General features: G+C 39.2%; 1 protein-coding gene across 3 annotated transcripts in view; it reads right to left on the bottom strand.

Annotated features, from left to right (window-relative positions):
- Positions 1-23,984, bottom strand: part of BRPF1 (bromodomain and PHD finger containing 1) — a 129,592-nt gene that overhangs the window by 7,366 nt on the left and 98,242 nt on the right. For all 3 annotated transcript variants that reach the window (XM_053720972.1, XM_053720973.1, XM_053720974.1), the window contains exons 11-14: positions 20,415-20,562; positions 8,324-8,454; positions 6,398-6,519; positions 5,173-5,327 (exon numbers count right to left, since the gene is read on the bottom strand). In XM_053720972.1, coding sequence (XP_053576947.1) covers positions 5,173-5,327; positions 6,398-6,519; positions 8,324-8,454; positions 20,415-20,562 — 556 coding nt within the window. The remainder of the gene's footprint in view (positions 1-5,172; positions 5,328-6,397; positions 6,520-8,323; positions 8,455-20,414; positions 20,563-23,984) is intronic.

Below are 23,984 nucleotides of genomic sequence, written 5' to 3'. Positions count from 1 at the left end.
AACACATAAGCTAGGTTGAAGCTCCAAGGTGCTACTAGTGCATCCACTAGAGTCGCCTTGGGATCCCTGGATCTGGACCCGTAGCAAGGAACCTTCAAGTTCTGACGAGACGCCATCAGATCCATGTCTGGAATTCCCCACAATTGAATTATTTGGGCAAAGATTTCCGGATGGAGTTCCCACTCCCCCGGATGAAATGTCTGACGACTCAGAAAATCCGCTTCCCAATTTTCCACTCCTGGGATGTGGATTGCAGACAAGTGGCAGGAGTGAGTCTCCGCCCATTGAATTATTTTGGTCACTTCTTCCATCGCCAGGGAACTCCTTGTTCCCCCCTGATGGTTGATATACGCAACAGTCGTCATGTTGTCTGATTGAAACCGTATGAATTTGGCCTTTGCTAGCTGAGGCCAAGCCTTGAGAGCATTGAATATCGCTCTCAGTTCCAGAATATTTATCGGGAGAAGAGATTCTTCCCGAGACCAAAGACCCTGAGCTTTCAGGGGTTCCCAGACCGCGCCCCAGCCCACCAGACTGGCGTCGGTCGTGACAATGACCCACTCTGGTCTGCGGAAGCTCATCCCTTGTGACAGGTTGTCCAGGGTCAGCCACCAACGGAGTGAATCTCTGGTCCTCTGATCTACTTGTATCGTCGGAGACAAGTCTGTATAATCCCCATTCCACTGACTGAGCATGCACAGTTGTAATGGTCTTAGATGAATTCGCGCAAAAGGAACTATGTCCATTGCCGCGACCATCAAACCTATTACTTCCATGCACTGCGCTATGGAAGGAAGAAGAACAGAATGAAGTACTTGACAAGAGCTTAGAAGTTTTGATTTTCTGGCCTCTGTCAGAAAAATCCTCATTTCTAAGGAGTCTATTATTGTTCCCAAGAAGGGAACTCTTGTTGACGGAGATAGAGAACTTTTTTCTACGTTCACTTTCCACCCGTGAGATCTGAGAAAGGCCAGGACAATGTCCGTATGAGCCTTTGCTTGTGGTAGAGACGACGCTTGAATCAGTATGTCGTCCAAGTAAGGTACTACTGCAATGCCCCTTGGTCTTAGCACCGCTAGAAGGGACCCTAGTACCTTTGTGAAAATTCTTGGAGCAGTGGCTAATCCGAATGGAAGTGCCACAAACTGGTAATGCTTGTCCAGAAAGGCGAACCTTAGGAACCGATGATGTTCCTTGTGGATAGGAATATGTAGATACGCATCCTTTAAATCCACCGTGGTCATGAATTGACCTTCCTGGATGGTAGGAAGAATTGTCCGAATGGTTTCCATTTTGAACGATGGAACCTTGAGAAATTTGTTTAGGATCTTGAGATCTAAGATTGGTCTGAATGTTCCCTCTTTTTTGGGAACTATGAACAGATTGGAGTAGAATCCCATCCCTTGTTCTCCTAATGGAACCGGAAGAATCACTCCCATTTTTAACAGGTCTTCTACACAATGTAAGAATGCCTGTCTTTTTATGTGGTCTGAAGACAATTGAGACCTGTGGAACCTCCCCCTTGGGGGTAGCTCCTTGAATTCCAGAAGATAACCTTGGGAGACTATTTCTAGCGCCCAAGGATCCAGAACATCTCTTGCCCAAGCCTGAGCGAAGAGAGAAAGTCTGCCCCCCACCAGATCCGGTCCCGGAGCCAACATCTCATGCTGTCTTGGTAGCAGTGGCAGGTTTCTTGGCCTGCTTACCTTTGCTCCAGCCTTGCATTGGCCTCCAGGCTGGCTTGGTTTGAGAAGTATTACCCTCTTGCTTAGAGGATGTAGAACTTGAGGCTGGTCCGTTTCTGCGAAAGGGACGAAAATTTGGTTTATTTTTAGCCTTAAAAGACCTATCCTGAGGAAGGGCGTGGCCCTTACCCCCAGTGATATCTGAAATAATCTCTTTCAAGTCAGGGCCAAACAGCGTTTTCCCCTTGAAAGGTATGTTAAGCAATTTGTTCTTGGAAGACGCATCCGCTGACCAAGATTTTAGCCAAAGCGCTCTGCGCGCCACAATAGCAAACCCTGAATTTTTCGCCGCTAATCTAGCTAATTGCAAAGTGGCGTCTAAAGTAAAAGAGTTAGCCAATTTAAGAGCGTGAACTCTGTCCATAATCTCCTCATAAGAAGAATCTTTATCGAGCGACTTTTCTAGTTCATCGAACCAGAAACACGCTGCTGTAGTGACAGGAACAATGCATGAAATTGGTTGTAGAAGGTAACCTTGCTGAACAAACATCTTTTTAAGCAAACCCTCTAATTTTTTATCCATAGGATCTTTGAAAGCACAACTATCTTCTATAGGGATAGTAGTGCGTTTGTTTAGAGTAGAAACCGCCCCCTCGACCTTGGGGACTGTCTGCCATAAGTCCTTTCTGGGGTCGACCATAGGAAACAATTTCTTAAATATAGGGGGAGGGACAAAAGGTATGCCGGGCCTTTCCCATTCTTTGTTTACAATGTCCGCCACCCGCTTGGGTATAGGAAAAGCTTCGGGGGGCCCCGGGACCTCTAGGAACTTGTCCATCTTACATAATTTCTCTGGAATGACCAAATTGTCACAATCATCCAGAGTAGACAACACCTCCTTAAGCAGAGCGCGGAGATGTTCCAATTTAAATTTGAATGTAATCACATCAGGTTCAGCTTGTTGAGAAATTTTCCCTGAATCTGAAATTTCTCCCTCAGACAAAACCTCCCTGGCCCCCTCAGACTGGTGTAGGGGCATGTCAGAACCATTATCATCAGCATCCTCATGCTCTTCAGTATTTTCTAAAACAGAGCAGTCGCGCTTTCGCTGATAAGTGGGCATTTTGGCTAAAATGTTTTTGATAGAATTATCCATTACAGCCGTTAATTGTTGCATAGTAAGGAGTATTGGCGCACTAGATGTACTAGGGGCCTCCTGTGTGGGCAAGACTGGCGTAGACGAAGGAGGGGATGATGCAGTACCATGCTTACTCCCCTCACTTGAGGAATCATCTTGGGCATCATTTTCTCTAAATTGTTTGTCACATACATCACATCTATTTAAATGAGAAGGAACCTTGGCTTCCTCACATACAGAACATAGTCTATCTGATAGTTCAGACATGTTAAACAGGCATAAACTTGATAACAAAGTACAAAAAACGTTTTAAAATAAAACCGTTACTGTCACTTTAAATTTTAAACTGAACACACTTTATTACTGAATATGTGAAAAAGTATGAAGGAATTGTTCAAAATTCACCAAAATTTCACCACAGTGTCTTAAAGCCTTAAAAGTATTGCACACCAAATTTGAAAGCTTTAACTCTTAAAATAACGGAACCGGAGCCGTTTTTATATTTAACCCCTATACAGTCCCTGGTATCTGCTTTGCTGAGACCCAACCAAGCCCAGAGGGGAATACGATACCAAATGACGCCTTCAGTAAGCTTTTTCTATGTATCTGAGCTCCTCACACATGCATCTGCATGCCTTGCTTCCCAAAAACAACTGCGCATTAGTGGCGCGAAAATGAGGCTCTGCCTATGATTAGAGAAGGCCCCCAGTGAAAAAGGTGTCCAATACAGTGCCTGCCGTTTCTTTAACATAATTCCCAAGAATAAAATAACTCCTCAAAGCTATAAACTATTAAAAATGCTTATAAATCAATCGTTTTAGCCCAGAAAAATGTCTACCAGTCTTTAAAGCCCTTGTGAAGCCCTTTATTCTTATTTAATAAAAATGGCTTACCGGATCCCATAGGGAAAATGACAGCTTCCAGCATTACCAAGTCTTGTTAGAAATGTGTCATACCTCAAGCAGCAAAAGTCTGCTCACTGTTTCCCCCAACTCAAGTTAATTCCTCTCAACAGTCCTGTGTGGAAACAGCCATCGATTTTAGTAACGGTTGCTAAAATCATTTTCCTCTTACAAACAGAAATCTTCATCTCTTTTCTGTTTCAGAGTAAATAGTACATACCAGCACTATTTTAAAATAACAAACTCTTGATTGAAGAATAAAAACTACATTTAAACACCAAAAAACTCTAAGCCATCTCCGTGGAGATGTTGCCTGTGCAACGGCAAAGAGAATGACTGGGGAAGGCGGAGCCTAGGAGGGATCATGTGACCAGCTTTGCTGGGCTCTTTGCCATTTCCTGTTGGGGAAGAGAATATCCCACAAGTAAGGATGACGCCGTGGACCGGACACACCTATGTTGGAGAAATTAGGTGCTCTATCTGAATCATGAAAGTTTAATTTTGACTAGACTATTCATTTAAGACACCAGAATACTGAGACCAGGGCAATATTCTTAACAAAAAAAGGCTTTACCAGCTCATTATTAATAAACTACAGTACTTTTTCCCACTAGGTATTTGATGTCGCCACTTTATTCGTCAGAAGTAACGCAGTGAAAAACAAACAAACAAAGAATACAATTCTGTAGTTAAAAATGTAATTGGATAATGAGTTGTCACCAAGCAAAAATTAAACTGAGAACTAAATGAAATGTTTCAATCATTATTTAATCTTGCTGAGCTGGATGTATGTGTACGCAGTTTTGTATAGTGGTGTTATATGACAAATAAAAGGTATTTAAAGTGCCATAAAACAGGTTGAGATCTGTGCATATCCTAAAAGGGCTAATTAAGTAAACATAGTTTGCATGATAAAATTGTTTAAAAATTGCTGGCAAGTATTTTAAAATAATTTTTAAAAAATAAGCAAAATTAGTTACATAGCTATGCTGTCTGGAGTAGTCTGATCCACCCCACTTATCAGTGTTTAGCATCAGAAACATTGGTTTTGTATTTCAACTGAGTTCACAGTGGCTTATTTGCTTCTAGGCATGCTCCAGCAGATAATGAGTGTTAAAGTCTTGCATTCTACCAAATCAATGGTAGATATAGATACAGCCATAGAAGAAAATGTGTGGGAGAGTTAGAGCTGTACAATTCGGAAATGTAAAAAGAAAGGGTTAATGGTAAGGCACTGCAGTATAAATTAAAAGTAATTAAAGTACATATTATATTTTGTCTCTATCCCAACTTGTTTTATGTCCCTTTAACATAAAAAATAGAATATGAATAAAACCAGACACATTTCAGGAATATCTAGAAGTGCTTTATTTGCACATAAAATAAGTCTCATTTAGTGCATAAACAACACTGTTATAGCATTAATATGTTTTTCGGCAGGACTTACCAGGTGCGCTTATTATCGAAAAAGAGAACGAGGTAGAGATGTTCTTGTGCTTCTTGGGTCATCTGCTCTCCCAACTTGAGAACATCTACAGGTGGTACAGGAATTGGGACACCATGGTGAAACATACCTTCACGGGGCATCTTTGGATCAATTATCTTAAAGAAAGAAAAATAAATACTATTGATTGATATGTAACGTTAGTAATTCTTCATCAACACTGGTAATCTAGGTCACATCTGGTCAATGTGTTCCTGTGGTGATAATTACTTGTAAACACAGATAAGAGGGACTAAGACCTCAGACAAATTTATTCTTTTAGAAACACATATGCTGTTTGTGTGCCTATCCCTCTCACCAGGGACCTCATGTTTATTCAGAAACCTGGCCCATGCATACTACTTGGTAATGTCACGTTCAGGTTTAAAGTGAATGTACATTTTGATGCTAAAGTGCCCGGGTTTTAAAAATTTGATTAAAAACAGGGGCACTTTAATTCATCAAAATTTTACATTTCACTCATGTTGAGAAAAAAAACTTACCTTTTAAACTTGACAGCCGCTCCAGCTTCCTCCGCCCGTCGCAAAGCCTCTTCCTGGGTCTAAAATGAGGAATCCGGCTTCCTCCAATTACGGGGTTAAATCAGACACTGATTTCACCAGGGGGGGAAAGCCGTGATTGGAGGATGACCTATCCATCATTTCTGACGTCAGAAATGGCTTGCAACGATCGAGGGAAGCTGGAGCTGCTGTCAAGTTTAAAAGGTATTTTTTCACAACAGGAGTGAAATGTAAATTTTGATGAATTAAAGTGCCCCTGTTTTTAATCAAATATTTAAAAACCGGGCACTTTAGCATCAAAATGTACTTTCACTTTAAAGATAAAAATGTGGTTTCAAAACAGATTAAAGGAATAGTCTAGTCAAAATTAAACTTTCATGATTCAGATAGGGCATGCAATTTTAAGCAACTTTTTATTTTACTCCTATTAATTTTTCTTCATTCTCTTGGTATCTTTATTTAAAAAAGCTGTAATGTAAGATTAGGAGTCGGCCCATTTTTGGTTCAACTTGGTAAGCGCTTGCTGATTGGATGGCTGCATTTAGATACCAATCAGCTAACGCTACTCAGGTGCGGAACTGACTATCCTTTTAACCTAGCTTTTTTTTTACGTATTGGTTTCCCTGAAGCAAACAAAGCAGAGAAAAAAGAGAAAATATCATGCTTACCAAAGCTGGGTAGGAGGGATAACCCCTACATTTGGCCCACACTAAGTCTAAAGTATCAAGGGGGGAGTCTTCATCTTCAGACAGCCATCCGGCCCCTCGTTCCACAAGCCCTTTACGCACCACTATGGAGCAATAAAAAGTAATAAATTGTATACTTTTAGCAATCTATAGCGTGTTCTATTATTGCCTTATTCATCTCTATAAATCAAAGTTTTTATAACATAGAATTTATCTACAAAAGTCAGGCAACAAATGAAAATGAATACAGTTACCATCAATATTCATATAATGGAAAAATACAATAGAACAATAAAAGTAACTGCACACCACAACCATAAACTGCGCAGGAATGTTATGCTATTTGTAATATTACTACAAAATTATTATTTATTTGTAAAGCACTGTCAAATTCCTTGCACCCAGCATATAAGGATATTTCTGGGAACACAGTTCCCATAGACTGCAATGTAAAGGCACTTTTCAGTGCTGTTTTTTTCCAACACCCCACACCCACCAACTTTAGCCCCAGAATAATGCCTAGTGCAGTCATTTTATTACAAAATAAAAATGCTTTAATTTTTATTTTTTTAATAAAATACACACCACTGTATTTTGGGGGCATTTGTGACACATTTTTAAAATTAACCAGATATCTCCCACTTGTAATCTAGCCCATAATCTCCCCACAGAAGCTTAACGCTGCTAATGTACTCTACAACTTTCAGCTGCTTCAATAGTCCTATCTCTGGAGTCTCTGATTTCAGAGAGAATCTTTTTGCAACAAATTTATACTGAAATCCCCAAACACATAAAAATGAGATTAGTTGTTTTTTATTGAATACAGCTTAAATATCACTGAAGCACACCACTAAGGTAGTAAAGGAAAGTCAAGGCACATAAATAACCCTAAAGGGATATGAAAATCATTTTTTTCTTTCATGATTCAGATAGAGCAATTCATTTTAAATAACTTTTTAATTTATTTATATTTTCTAATTTGTTTAGCTGTCTTTGTATCCTTTGATGAAAAGAATACCTAGGTATGCTTAGAAGCTGCTGATAGGTGGCTGCACATATATGCCTCGTCACTGGCTTTCAGCTAGATCCCATTAGTGCGTTACTGCTCCTTAAACTAAAGATACCAAGAGAATGAAGCAAATTAGTTAATAGAGGTAAATTGGCAAGTTGTTTAAAATGATCTCTCTGAATCAGGATAGAAAAAATTGTGTTTAATGTCCCTTTAAAAGGGACAGTCCACAATAGAATTTTGTATTGTTTTAAAAGATAGATAATCCCTTTATTACCCATTCCTCAGTTTTGCATAACCAACACTGTTATATTAATATACTTTTTACCTCTGTGATTACCTTGTATCTAAGCATCTGCTGACAGCCCCCTGATCACATGGCTATTTATTTATTTATTTATTATCTATTGACTTGAATTTAGTACTGTGTTGTGCTAACTCTTAAATAACTTGGGCGTGAACACGTTATCTATATGACCCACATGAACTAGCAGTCTCCTGTTGTGAAAAGCAAATAAAAAAAGCATGTGATTAAGAGGCTGTCTTTAGTGGCTTAGAAACAGGCAGACATTTAGAGGTTTAAATGTTATAAAGTATATTAATATATCAATGCTGGTTGTACAAAGCTGGGGAATGGGTAGTAAAGGCGTTTTGCAAAGCTGGGGAATGGGTAGTAAAGGCGTTATCTTTTTAAACAATTTCCATTTTAGTGTAGACTGTCCCTTTAAAGCCTATGGCTCAAACAATGACTTTATGCCTATACCATGAAAAGGTGTAAGCAAGCTGAACAACTTATTTTCTACAAATATAATGTTTATCGATGATCAGCTATGACCTCCAGCTATGTTCTTCTCTTCTGTATTGTGATAGTGAAGTTCTACAATAAAATGATCACTTACAGCTATGCCCAACTCGACCACTAATGGAGTAAGACTCATTTTCCGATCCAGACGTGTCCTCACTGCTGTAGTCATGGTAGTTCTCTCTAGAGAAGGACGGCTTTCCCCGACCTTGTTTAGAAGGAGTTGTGCTGAAAAAACAAAAGCAACAAAATGTAAGGCTTCTACAGTAATATTGATAGATGGTAAAAAGCATTTACTCCACTAACCTATTCATGGGAAAGTAGTAATAACCTTTGCGTTTCATCACCAGGAACAGGATCGACGCATCAAAAATTTGTATGTTAAATTATTTGTACATAACTGTCCATCATTTATTTTACAGGTAACAGAACATCAGAACAATGCCAATTGAATGAAAGTGGTGTTAAACACTAAATAGATTTTATAAGCATAGTATCAAGGTTTTCACCCCGCCTCCACTAGTCGTGGATGCCACCATGTTGAAATTTATCTTTTACTTCCAGTGCTGACCTATTTGCATATGTGAAACCACTCTGCTTCAGATACCTGCAAAGTAACCTAAGTTCCATAACTGTAGCACCCATGATTAGAGGGATGAACCGTGTTTAGTGTCCCTTTAATAAGTGATGCAAAGAATGTTACTGAACTTCCAGGAACACTATATTAAAAATACATGTAATTGTCATTAAAGGGACAGGAAACCGCAAAATGATTTGGATAGAACATACAATTTTAAACAACTTTCCAATTTACATCTACTATCAAATTTGCTTCATTCTCTTGTTATCCTTTGCTGAAGAAGCAGCATTGCACTACTGACAGCTTACTGAACACATCTAGTTAGCGAATCACAAGAGACAAATGTGTGCAGGCACCAATTAGCAGCAGCTCCCAGTAGTGTAGGATATTTATGTATTCTTTCAACAAGGGATACCAAGAGAATAAAGAACAATTGAAAATAGAAGTACATTTAAAAGTGTCTTAAAATTACATGCTCTGTCGGAATCATGCAATTTTAATTTTGACTTTCCTATCCCTTTAAATTGCTTTCTGTGCTTTTAGAGGCTGCACTTGAAGCTAGACACAAAAACTCAAACCCGTACCTATGAGATGGAGTGAACAGGATAGCTTTTAATGTGCAGTGACACTCAACACGAATAAGAACAAATGGTTCAATGAAAAGAACAAACTATGATGAGAGCACATACAGTTTTGCTATGTTCTATACAGATAATATTGCAACAAAGCCAAGGTGGTCAAGATAGTGGGGAATAGGAAAACATAATTTATGCTTACCTGAAAAATTTATTTCTCTTGTAGTGTATCCAGTCCACGGATCATCCATTACTTGTGGGATATTCTCCTTCCCAACAGGAAGTTGCAAGAGGATCACCCACAGCAGAGCTGCTATATAGCTCCCCCCTAACTGTCATATCCAGTCATTCGACCGAAAACAAACAGAGAACGGAGAAACCATAGGGTGCAGTGGTGACTGTAGTTTAATTAAAATTTAGACCTGCCTTAAAAGGACAGGGCGGGCCGTGGACTGGATACACTACAAGAGAAATAAATTTATCAGGTAAGCATAAAATATCTTTTCTTCTGTTAAGTGTATCCAGTCCACGGATCATCCATTACTTGTGGGATACCAATAGCAAAGCTAAAGTACACGGATGATGGGAGGGACAAGGCAGGATTAAGCGGAAGGAACCACTGCCTGAAGAACCTTTCTCCCAAACACAGCCTCCGAAGAAGCAAAAGTATCAAATTTGTAAAATTTTGAAAAAGTGTGAAGCGAAGACCAAGTCGCAGCCTTGCAAATCTGTTCAACAGAGGCCTCATTTTTAAAGGCCCAGGTGGAAGCCACAGCTCTAGTAGAATGAGCTGTAATCCTTTCAGGGGGCTGCTGTCCAGCAGTCTCATAGGCTAGGCGTATTATGCTCCGAAGCCAAAAGGAAAGAGAGGTTGCCGAAGCTTTTTGACCTCTCCTCTGTCCAGAGTAAACGACAAACAGGGAAGATGTTTGACGAAAATCTTTAGTAGCTTGTAAGTAAAACTTCAAGGCACGGACTACGTCCAGATTATGTAAAAGACGTTCCTTCTTTGAAGAAGGATTAGGGCACAACGATGGAACAACAATCTCTTGATTGATATTCTTGTTAGAAACCACCTTAGGTAAAAACCCAGGTTTGGTACACAGAACTAACCTTATCTGCATGAAAAATCAGATAAGGAGAATCACATTGTAAGGCAGATAGCTCAGAGACTCTCCGAGCCGAGGAAATAGCCATCAAAAACAGAACTTTACAAGATAAAAGTTTAATATCAATGGAATGAAGGGGTTCAAGCGGAACTCCTTGAAGAACCTTAAAAACCAAGTTTAAGCTCCACGGGGGAGCAACAGGTTTAAACACAGGCTTAATTCTAAACAAAGCCTGGCAAAATGCCTGGACGTCTGGAACCTCTGCCAGACGCTTATGCAAAAGAATAGACAGAGCAGAAATCTGTCCCTTTAAGGAACTAGCTGATAATCCTTTGTCCAAGCCCTCTTGGAGAAAAGACAATATTCTAGGAATCCTAACCTTACTCCATGAGTAATTCTTGGATTCACACCAATAAAGATATTTACTCCATATCATGTGGTAGATTTTCCTGGTAACAGGCTTTCGTGCCTGTATTAAAGTATCAATGACTGACTCGAAGAAGCCACGCTTTGATAGAATCAAGCGTTCAATCTCCATGCAGTCAGTCTCAGAGAAATTAGATTTGGATGATTGAAAGGACCTTGTATCAGAAGGTCCTGTCTTAGAGGCAGAGTCCATGGTGGAAAGGATGACATGTCCACTAGGTCTGCATACCAAGTCCTGTGTGGCCACGCAGGTGCTATCAGAATCACTGATGCTCTCTCCTGTTTGATTTTGGCAATCAGTCGAGGGAGCAGAGGAAACGGTGGAAACACATAAGCCAGGTTGAAGAACCAAGGCGCTGCTAGAGCATCTATCAGCGTCGCTTCTGGGTCCCTGGACCTGGATCCGTAACAAGGAAGCTTGGCGTTCTGGCGAGACGCCATGAGATCCAACTCTGGTTTGCCCCAACGATGAATCAACTGAGCAAACACCTCCGGATGGAGTTCCCACTCCCCCGGATGGAAAGTCTGACGACTTAGAAAATCCGCCTCCCAGTTCTCCACGCCTGGGATATGGATTGCTGACAGGTGGCAAGAGTGGTACTCTGCCCAGCGAATTATTTTTGAGACTTCTAACATCGCTAGGGAACTCCTGGTTCCCCCTTGATGGTTGATGTAAGCCACAGTCGTGATGTTGTCCGACTGAAATCTGATGAACCTCAGTGTTGCTAACTGAGGCCAAGCCAGAAGAGCATTGAATATCGCTCTTAACTCCAGAATATTTATTGGAAGGAGTTTCTCCTCCTGAGTCCACGATCCCTGTGCCTTCAGGGAATTCCAGACTGCACCCCAACCTAGAAGGCTGGCATCTGTTGTTACAATTGTCCAATCTGGCCTGCGCAAATGGCACTATGTCCATTGCCGCTACCATTAAGCCGATTACCTCCATACACTGAGCAACCGAAGGGCGCGGAATGGAGTGAAGAACACGGCAAGCATTTAGAAGTTTTGATAACCTGAACTCCGTCAGGTAAATTTTAATTTCTACAGAATCTATAAGAGTCCCTAAGAAGGAGACTCTTGTGAGTGGGGATAGAGAACTCTTTTCCTCGTTCACTTTCCACCCGTGCAACCTCAGAAATGCCAGAACTATCTCTGTATGAGACTTGGCAACTTGAAAGCTTGACGCCTGTATCAGGATGTCGTCTAGATACAGAGCCACCGCTATTCCTCGCGGTCTTAGAACCGCCAGAAGTGAGCCCAGAACCTTTGTAAAGATTCTCAGGGCTGTAGCCAACCCGAAGGGAAGAGCTACAAATTGGTAATGCCTGTCTAGAAAGGCAAACCTTAGAAACAGATGATGATCCTTGTGAATCGGTATGTGAAGGTAGGCATCCTTTAAGTCCACTGTGGTCATGTACTGACCTTCTTGGATCATGGGTAGGATGGTCCAAATAGTTTCCATTTTGAAAGATGGAACTCTGAGGAATTTGTTTAAGATCTTTAGATCCAAAATTGGTCTGAAGGTTCCCTCTTTTTTGGGAACCACAAACAGATTCGACTAAAAACCCTGTCCTTGTTCCGTCCGCGGAACTGGATGGATCACTCCCATAACTAGGAGGTCTTGCACACAGTGTAGGAATGCCTCTTTCTTTATCTGATTTGCAGATAGCCTTGAAAGATGAAATCTCCCTTGTGGAGGGGAAGCTTTGAAGTCCAGAAGATATCCCTGAGATATGATCTCCAACGCCCAGGGATCCTGGACATCTCTTGCCCACGCCTGGGCGAAGAGAGAAAGTCTGCCCCCTACTAGATCCGTCACCGGATAGGGGGCCGTTCCTTCATGCTGTCTTAGAGGCAGCAGCAGGCTTTCTGGCCTGCTTGCCTTTGTTCCAGGACTGGATAGGTTTCCAGGCCTGCTTAGATTGAGCAAAAGTTCCCTCTTGTTTTGAAGCGGAGGAAGTTGATGCTGCACCTGCCTTGAAATTCCGAAAGGCATGAAAATTAGACTGTTTGGCCTTTGCTTTGGCCCTGTCCTGAGGAAGGGTGTGACCCTTACCTCCAGTAATGTCAGCAATAATTTCCTTCAAACCAGGCCCGAATAAGGTCTGCCCCTTGAAAGGAATGTTGAGTAATTTAGACTTCGAAGTCACGTCAGCTGACCAGGATTTAAGTCATAGCGCCCTACGCGCCTGGATGGCGAATCCGGAATTCTTAGCCGTTAGTTTAGTCAAATGAACAATGGCATCAGAAACAAATGAGTTAGCTAGCTTAAGTGTTCTAAGCTTGTCAATAATTTCAGTCAATGGAGCTGTATGGATGGCCTCTTCCAGGGCCTCAAACCAGAACGCCGCCGCAGCAGTGACAGGCGCAATGCATGCAAGGGGCTGTAAAATAAAACCTTGTTGAATAAACATTTTCTTAAGGTAACCCTCCAATTTTTTATCCATTGGATCTGAAAAAGCACAACTGTCCTCAACCGGGATAGTGGTACGCTTTGCTAAAGTAGAAACTGCTCCCTCCACCTTAGGGACCGTCTGCCATAAGTCCCGTGTAGTGGCGTCTATTGGAAACATTTTTCTAAATATAGGAGGTGGGGAAAAAGGCACACCCTGTCTATCCCACTCCTTGCTAATAATTTCTGTAAGCCTTTTAGGTATAGGAAAAACATCAGTACACACCGGTACCGCATAGTATTTATCCAGCCTACACAATTTCTCTGGTACTGCAACTGTGTTACAGTCATTCAGAGCAGCTAATACCTCCCCAAGCAATACACGGAGGTTCTCAAGCTTAAATTTAAAATTAGAAATCTCTGAATCAGGTTTCCCCGAATCAGAGATGTCACCCACAGACTGAAGCTCTCAGTCCTCATGATCTGCATATTGTGACACAGTATCAGACATGGCCATTACAGCATCTGCGCGCTCTGTATTTCTCCTAACCTCAGAGCAATCGCGCTTGCCTCTTAATTCAGGCAACCTGGATAATACCTCTGACAGGGTATTATTCATGATTGCAGCCATGTCCTGCAAGGTAATCGCTATGGGCGTCCCTGATGTAATTGGCACCATATTAGCGTGCATCCCCTGAACGGGAGGCGAAGGGTCTGACACGTGGGGAGAGTTAGTCGGCATAACTTACCCCTCGTCAGAATCTTCTGGTGATATTTCTTTTATAGTTAAAGACTGATCTTTACTGTTTAAGGTGAAATCAATACATTTAGTACACATTCTCCTATGGGGCTCCACCATGGCTTTCAAACATAATGAACAAGTAGTTTCCTCTATGTCAGACATGTTTAAACAGACTAGCAATGAGACTAGCAAGCTTTGAAAACACTTTAAACAAGTTTACAAGCAATATAAAAAACGTTACTGCACCTTTAAGAAACACAAATTTTGTCAAAATTTGAAACAACAGTGAAAAAAGGCAGTTACACTAACAAAATTTTTACTGTGTATGTAACAAGTTAGCAGAGCATTGCACCCACTTGCAAATGGATGATTAACCCCTTAATACCCAAAACTGAATAATAAAAGACAAAAACGTGTTTTTTTTTTTTCTTTTTTCAAACAGTCACAACAACTGCCACAGCTCTACTGTGGCTTTTTACCTCCCTTAAAAAATGACTTTGAAGCCTTTTGAGCCCTCCAGAGAAGTCCTGGAACATTCAGGAAGAAGCTGGATGTCTCTGTCAGTATTTTTAACTGCACAGAAAAACACTAAAAAAAAAAGGCCCCTCCCACTCATATTACAACAGTGGAAAGCCTAAGGAAACTGTTTCTAGGCAGAATTCAAGCCAGCCATGTGGAAAAAAAACTAGGCCCCAATAAGTTTTATCACCAAATACATATAAAAACGATTAAACATGCCAGCAAACGTTTTATATTACATTTTTATAAGAGTATGTATCTCTATTAATAAGCCTGATACCAGTCGCTATCACTGCATTTAAGGCTTTACTTACATTACTTCTGTATCAGCAGCATTTTCTAGCAAATTCCATCCCTAGAAAAATATTAACTGCACATACCTTATTGCAGGAAAACCTGCAAGCCATTCCCTCTCTGAAGTTACCTCACTCCTCAGAATATGTGATAACAGCCATGGATCTTAATTACTTCTGCTAAGATCATAGAAAACGCAGGCAGATTCTTCTTCTAAATACTGCCTGAGATAAACAGTACACTCCGGCACCATTTAAAAATAACAAACTTTTGATTGAAGAATAAACTAAGTATAAAACACCACACTCCTCTTACGACCTCCATCTTGGTTGAGGCTTGCAAGAGAATGACTGGATATGACAGTTAGGGGAGGAGCTATATAGCAGCTCTGCTGTGGGTGATCCTCTTGCAACTTCCTGTTGGGAAGGAGAATATCCCACAAGTAATGGATGATCCGTGGACTGGATACACTTAACAAGAGAAATCAGGATTAAACTAAAAGTATACATTAAGAAAACTGGAGAAAAAAGAAAAAGAAAACAAAAGAATGATGAACTTTTCTACTAAATTAAATGGATAGTAAAGTCCAAATTAAACTGATTCAGATAGGGCATGTCATTTTAAACAACTTTATAATTTACCTTTATAATCAAATTAACATTGTTCTCTTGGTATTCTTAGTTGAAAACTAAACCTACGTAGGCTCATATGCTAATTTCTAAGCCCTTGAAGGCCGCCTCTCGTCTGAATGCATTTGACAGTTTTTCCACAACTAGAAGGCTTAATTTGTTTCATATAAATAACAGTGCTCATGCACTTGGAGTTATTTAAGAGTCAGCACTAATTGCCTGAAATGCAAGTCTGTCAAAAGATCTGAGATAAGGAGGCAGTCTGCAAATGCTTAGATACAAGGTAATTACAGAGGTAAAAAGTGTATTTCTATAACAGTGATGGTTATGCAAAACTGGGGAATGGTAATTTTGCTGTTTACTATCCCTTTAAACCTCATTAGAGACAAATAAGTAGCAGCAATAAAACTGGTGGCTGAGGGGACAGAGCGAACAAGAACCATTTTAGTATTCAGTATTAAAAAGGAAACTTTACTGATAAAACCAAACTGAATACAGGCACGGATTAAAAACAGCAATCTGCATCCAAATCACAAATCAGAACTAGTTCTATAGCTCGACTTGTGTGAGTTTGGCCCTTCATGGCATTTTATCTGTCGCTCCACTGTTGCAAAGAGAATACTGGGTGTTATAACAATTGATAATTTAAGACTATATTAGCAATATTCCCCTTTTGGATTGTGTGGGCACTAATAGAGATGTAGGGACAGAGAATTGTGGGAAACCCTGTAAGTGTCTAAGCACAGGTACATCATTGCACCATGCCTCCAAGCAGATATTGGCACTTATGCATGTCAAAATAATTTAAACCTAAACCATTGGTAATTTGAGGGCTGCTCGAACATCTGGTTTTATAACTGGGCTTAGTAGGGTTTCTAAAAAGTGGTCCCCAAACTGTTTAAGAAAAAAATAAAAACTACAAAAAGCCCTTTAACTGGAATAATTTATCTGTAAAATCTACAAATTCTATAGTACTGTATATGAGTGGAGGTAAACCATAACACTAGTTAAAAAAAAAAATGTAAACGAAAAAACAACAAAATTTACTTGCACTTTGTTATCATGGTATCCTTTGTTTAAAAAAACTAACGAAAAAAAAAAAACAACTAAAAAATATATACCTCAAGAGCAACAATGCACTACTGGGAGCTACAGTGAGGAAAAAAAGTATTTGATTCCCTGCTGATTTTGTATGTTTTCCCACTGACAAAGAAATGATCAGTCTATAATTTTAATGGTAGTTTTATTTAAACAGTGAGAGACAGAATAACAACAACAAAATTCAGAAAAATGCATTTCAAAAAAGTTATAAATTGATTTACATTTTAATGAGTCAAATAAATATTTGACCCCTTTGCAAAACATGACTTAGTACTTGGTGGCAAAACTCTTGTTAGCAATCACAGAGGTCAGACGTTTCTTGTAGTTGGCCACCAGGTTCGCACACATCTCAGGAGGGATTTTGTTCCACTCCTCTTTGCAGATCCTCTCCAAGTCATTAAGGTTTTGAGGCTGACGTTTGGCAACTCGAACCTTCAGCTACCTCCACAGATTTTCTATGGGTTTAAGGTCTGGAGACTGGCTAGGCCACTCCAGGACCTTAATGTGCTTCTTCTTGAGCCACTCCTTTGTTGCCTTGGCCGTGTGTTTTTGGTCATTGTTGTGCTGGAATACCCATCCACGACCCATTTTCAATGCCCTGGCTGAGGGAAGGAGGTTCTCACCCAAGATTTGACGGTACATGGCCCCGTCCATCGTCCCTTTGATGCGGTGAAGTTGTCCTGTCCCCTTAGCAGAAAAACACCCCCAAAGCATAATGTTTCCACCTCCATGTTTGACGGTGGGGATGGTGTTCTTGGGGTCATAGGCAGCAATTCCTCCTCCTCCACACACGGCGAGCTGAGTTGATGCCAAAGAGCTCGATTTTGGTCTCATCTGACCACAACACTTTCACCCAGTTCTCCTCTGAATCATTCAGAGGTTAATTGGCAAACTTCAAACAGGCCTGAACATGCGCTTTATTGAGCAGGGGGAACTTGCAGGCGCTGCAGGATTTCAGTCCTTCACGGCGTAGTGTGTTACCAATTGTTTTCTTGGTGACTATGAGATCATTGACAAGATTCTCCCGTGTAGTTCTGGGCTGATTCCTCACCGTTCTCATGATCATTAAAACTCCACGAGGTGAACTCTTAAAAGGAGCCCCAGACCGAGGGAGATTGACAGTTATTTTGTGTTTCTTCCATTTGCGAATAATCGCACCAACTGTTGTCACCTTCTCACCAAGCTGCTTGGCGATGGTCTTGTAGCCCATTCCAACCTTGTGTAGGTCTACAATCTTGTCCCTGACATCCTTGGACAGCTCTTTGGTCTAGACCATGGTGGAGAGTTTGTAATCTGATTGATTGAATGCTTCTGTGGACAGATGTCTTTTATACAGGTAACAAGATGAGATTAGGAACACTCCCTTTAAGAGAGTGCTCCTAATCTCAGCTCGTTACTGATATAAAAAAAAAAAAGACACCTGGAATCAAGAAATCTTGCTGATTGATAGGGGATCAAATACTTATTGTCATCATTAAAATGCAAATCAATTTATAACTTTTTTGAAATGCGGTTGTCTGGATTTTTTTTTTTTATTCTGTCTCTCACTGTTCAAATAAAGCTACCATTAAAATTATAGACTGATCATTTCTTTGTCAGTGGGCAAACATACAAAATCAGCAGGGGATTAAATAATTATTTCCCTCACTGTAGCTGCTGATTCATGGCTATACACATATGCCTCTTATCATTGGCTCATCCGATGTGTGCATTGCTGCTCTTGGAATGACTTAAAGGGACAGTCTACTTGAAAATGATTGTTGTTGTTTAGAAAGATTGATCATCTAGTTTTGCTCAACCAACACTGTTATATTAATACACATTTTTAAACCTCTGATTACCTTGTATCTAAGCCTCGACAGACTGCCCCCTTATTTCAGTGCCATTTATAAACTTGCATTTTAGCCAATCAGTGCTGGCTCGTGTGTGATTCCACTGGAGTGAGCATTGTTATCTATATAGCACACATGAACTAGCACTGTCTGGCTGTAAAAAGCTAATACAATGCACTGACTTAAGGGAAGTCTGCAGGAGTTTAGAAACAGGCAGAGATTTAGAGCAATGCAATAATGGGAGCTAACTGTTGATTCGTGGCTATAAACATATGCCTCTCATAATTGGCTCATCAGATGTGTTTCATCTAAGTCCCAGTAAAGCATTGCTGCTCTCAGGCTGACTTAAAGGGACAGTGTACTTGAAATGTTTATTTTTTAGAAAGATAGATAATTCCTTTATTACCCATTCTCCAGTTTTGCATAACCAACACAGTTATATTTATACACTTTTAACCTCTGCGATTACCTTTTTCTCAGTGCTATTTACAAAATTACATTTTACCCAGTCAGTGCTGGTCATGTATGACTCCACAGGAGTGAGCACAATGTTATCTACAAGGCACACATGGACTAGCACTGTCTGGCTGTAAAAAGCTAATAAAATACACAGAGATAAAAGGCAGCCTGCAGGGGCTTTGAAACAGGCAGCGATTTAGAGTTTTAGATGTTATAAAGTATATTAATATAACAATGTTGGTTGTGCAAAGCCGGGAATGGGTAGTAAAGGTGTTATCTATCTTTCTAAACGATCATACAGTTTTAAACAACTTTCCAATTTACTTTTATTATCTAATTTCATTCATTCTCATGATATCCTTTGTTGAAGAAGCAGTTATTAACTACTGGGTGCTAGCTGAAAGCCAATGACGAGGCAAATATGTGCAGCCACCAAGCAGCAGCTTTTGAGCCAACCTAGGTATATTTATCAACAAATGATACAAAGAGAAAAAAACAAATTAGATAATAGGAATACATTGGAAAGTTATTTAAAACGGAATGCTCTATCTGAATCATGAAAGAAATATATTTGGTTTCATGTCCCTTTAAACATGGTTACATGACAGCCTGGAAGAAGGGGGGGGGGTGGGGGGAGTGTTTTATAGGTTAGGGAATTTAATTCCTTTTTTCATTAAAGTAACCAAACATAATGGCAGAATAAGAAGGGGAATGGTAAGATCATCAAATTATGCTTATTGTTTCAAGTTGATTGCATGTCAAGTGTTGATTTTATGTTGTCAAGAAGATGAAAACTGATGCATGTAACTTCTGAAACTCTGTATTTCTGTTTAAAATCAATAAAAAACTATTTCAAATAAACATGGTTACATGCCAGCAATAGTGCAGTAATGAAAAAGCTTTTAGCATGTTATGTCTCTTTAAAAAGGGACATAAAACAAGTTGGGATACAGACAAAATATAATAATGTATACTTTATTTACTTTACCTGCAAATTTATACTGCAGTGCCTCACCATTAACCCTTTCTTTTTAGTTTCTGAATTGTAAAGCTCTAACTCCCCCCACACATTTTCCTCTATGGCTGTATCTATGTTTATTGTTTTGGTAGAATACAAAAATGCATAGGGATTATCTGCTGGAGCAGGCCTAGAAGCTGTGAACTCAGTTGAAATACAAAGCCTGTGTTCTAAACACGGATAAGGGGGGTGGAGTTGGCTGCTCCAAGCAACTAAGCTATGTAATTAATTTTGAAAATGATTTTAAATATTTTTTTTAAACTTTTTTTATGCAAACTATTTTTAATTAATTAGCCCTTTTAGGATATGCACAGATCTCAACCTGTTTTATGTCCCTTTAATACAGGAGGAGGGAAATGCTAAAAAGGTAAAAATCTAACTTTTATATAGGAGAACAATAGACTTTTTTTAGTTAATTTATTGGTTCCAGTATCGTTTCAAGTTGTGATGCTGTCAGGGGCTTAGAAACTGGATTAAGCAGTACTTAGATAAAATTAACAAGTTATCACTACCTGGTCCTGTCTGAAGCGGCACTGCTGCTGCTGCTGGTGCTTGACTCAGAGTCTGAGCTGCTTCGAGGAAGGTTGCAGTCATTTCGATATACTAAAAAACTCTTTTTGACTTGCTGATTACTGCTACTGAAGCCATTTGAAGGTAAACCTACAGGGAAAAATAGGAGAAAACAAATCTAATTAGGATTCCTATATTTGTAAATACTTAGGTAAAGAACATTAAAATGGTTTATATTACCAATAAGAGAATTGTAAAATAGCACTGTTTATTGGCAAGAAATGTAATCTAAAGAAAAAAATAAGGGTAGAAAATATAAATCATAATAAGCTTTTATCTGTCAGTCTATAGTCCGTGTCTCGCTATTGTGTAATACTGTGCAATGATTTAGTGTCCACCTTTGCCGACTAATGGTTGTGCAGCTATACTGCCAGTTGTATCCAGTTAATAAACCAGTGATTCCCAACCATAGTATAAAAAAACACTAATGCAGGCATTCACATACCCCTGAGAGCTATGGTTCCTAAAATTCTGCTTCTTTCTCCTGACACAAAAAGAAAACCTTGTCTGGCTCCTAAATTGATAAAAAATATAAAACCCCAGCACTAGTCTGCCACACAATATCAGTAGAATCTGTGATAAATTATTAAAATGTTAAAGAAACTAAATATAAAATGTAAAATATTATATAAACACAGTTCTGGTTGTTTTGGTTTATCATATGTAATCATTATCATCATAAACACTAGTGGCTGGAATTAATATTAAAGAGCTACTATAACAGAAATGATTAAGGTCCACCAGCAAGTGTGGGATTAACTGCCTCTTATAGTTTCTTGGCCAAATAAAAACAAGTTTCTTATTTACCAATGCACATGCTATATATATTTTTTTTTATAAATAAGCTTTTCCATAGGTGAGATTACAGTCTTATCTGTATTTTATTTTTAATAATTTCTAGCTAACAAATTTATGCCAACCTACAGTCTTTTATGAGAACACCAGGATTAAACACACAGTTATATGTAAGCAATAGTGCAATCATAAAATGCGCTTTTATGTCCCTTTGATTATATACATGATTATATATATATATATACACATATACATACACATATATACATATATACACACACAGTATATATATATATATATATATATATATATATATATATATATATATTTGGAGTTAACTAACTAATGACATCACATTTTGTAGTGCCACTAATGACATCACATTGTTAATAAAGGATGAACCTTCATGGACATTAACGAATTTCCTCAAAACATCATCATACAAGGGTTTCACTGGCTATCTTATATAATTAAAGTGACAGATACAGTGACACACACTTGCTTCCTTATCTTATATTTGTCTGGAAAACTAAAGCTCAATACATAGAGAGAACAATAGAAAATTATCATTGTATTACTTAACTATCCTGCACCCCACTGGGAGTGTAATTTCTTCTGCTGGCTGTGTTTACTTAGGCTGTTCAATAGCTCAGACTCCAGTATCAAAATTTTCAGTATAGGTTGGGAAACCACAAGCTAAATCAGCTATTTCAAAGACCAAAATAAGGGTAAAGGAGCTACGTGTAAACAATTTAATAAACTCCCAGCAGGTAAAATGGATCATTGGGAACAACTTAAATGAGAATTTCTTTGGGTGAACTGTCCCTTTAAGCTTTCATGATTCAGATAGAGCAGGCAATTTTAAACAACTTTCCAATTTACATCTGTTATCACATTTGCTTTGTTCTCTTAGTATCATTTACTGAAGAGTAAAACTAGGAAGGCTCATAAGAGTTTAGGAGAGTGCACGTCTTTAGTACTCTATGGCAGCAGTGTTTTGCAACATTGTATAATAAAGCTACAATAATGTTGCAAAACACTGCTGCCATAGAGTACTAAAGCCAACGTGCACACTCGGCTCTTATGAGCCTTCCTAGTTTTAGTCTTCAGTAAAAGTTACCAAAAGAATGAAGCAAATTTGAGAACAGAAGTAAATTGAAAAGTTGTTTAAAAATGCATGCTCTATCTGATTCAAGAAAGTTTAATTTTGACTTTACTGTCCCTTTAAGGGATCCAAATCGATGAGAAAAGTTACTATTTAGAAGCGAGATTTACTAGTCCACTCAATGTTAAATATAGGAAAAAGCCTATTTTCTTACTTGTTCAAGACTAGTGGGCTAGTAGAAATTCCCAGCCCTGGCAGACTAGATGCAAACTCCACTACAGAGTAACTGCAAATACAAACAGCAAGAAAGATTAGCGGACACTCACTCACTAGGCAACATAAAGCAACTGCCAAGTTATCACTATAAAACACCGATAACCAGCTTTAGAGGAGCAATTACAATCGATTGTGTATAGTTTATACAAACAAACTCATAGAGAAGATAATTTGCACAGAGCGCTCTAATTCTCTGAGTGATGCAAGTATGAGATGGGAAAACTACTAAAGAAACTGCCTAGTCACTACAGCTTAGGCCAGGGGTGTCCAAACTTTGCTCTCCAGAGGTTTTGGAACTACATTTCCCATGATGCTCAGCTAGATAAAATGCTGGCTGAGCATCATCGGAAATGTAGTTCCAAAACCTCTGGAGAGCAAAGTTTGGACACCCCTGGCTTAGGCGATAGATCACCTGACATCTATAGTGAACTAAAGGTTGAGAGGTCCAACAACAAAACCTATGGAACCTGCAAATTAAATAACTGCTTTAGGAAATTTACAATACTTTAGAAACCTAGGTTACATATTTATTTCTATTTGGCCTCTCTAAGGAGTGTTGGAAAAAAGACCAGCTTTATAAAAAACAAAAAACAAGAGATGTTTAATATCTTTTTTTTTATCTCTCTCTTATTTTTAACAGTCAATTGTAATGTCATAATAATATGCCTTAATGTGATGGTAAAGTCCGTGTTGGCAAATTCTCTTAAAGTAATCGGTTTGTCATATTGAACATATACTTACATTTTCTTTTAACCAATACTATTGAAATATACTTACAATACCAGATTTTAGTTGTCGCTCTGATGCGAGCCCCCTCCAGCCCCCCATAAAAGTAAGAACTTTTATACATTAATTGGTATGTGCTCCTGTACTTATTTCCTCAAGATGAAGTTATGATGTGCCACAGGAGTTGAGCACTATAAAACCTGCGAGGCTCCCTGATCAAGTATGGAGGGTTGCTATTGAGATCACGGATTCCGAGGAGGGGAAGCAAGGGGAGTGTTAAAGACCCAAATGCGTTCCTGTGGACAGGAGCCACCGTTGTTACACTAGTGACCGGACTTGCAGAGCCAAAGGAGGGACTTTGAAAAGCTGTCAAGCTACAGTCCTGTGGACCAGGCTCGAGGTGAGGTTTTCACTATACAGGTAGTGCTGTGTGCATTACTGCAACCATGCTGGTTTGAGTGATCTGGTGTGTGTGCGTATATATATATATAAATATATATATATATATATATATATATATATATATCTCTATCTAAAGACTCTTATATGACAATATGCATTCTTTATTACGTGCCCCATAAGGCTCCTGAAGTAGGTGATATATATCATA

Source organism: Bombina bombina, chromosome 7 (assembly GCF_027579735.1).
Source record: "Bombina bombina isolate aBomBom1 chromosome 7, aBomBom1.pri, whole genome shotgun sequence".
NCBI classification, from domain to species: domain Eukaryota; kingdom Metazoa; phylum Chordata; class Amphibia; order Anura; family Bombinatoridae; genus Bombina; species Bombina bombina.
This window is presented reverse-complemented; position numbering and strand designations above follow the sequence as displayed.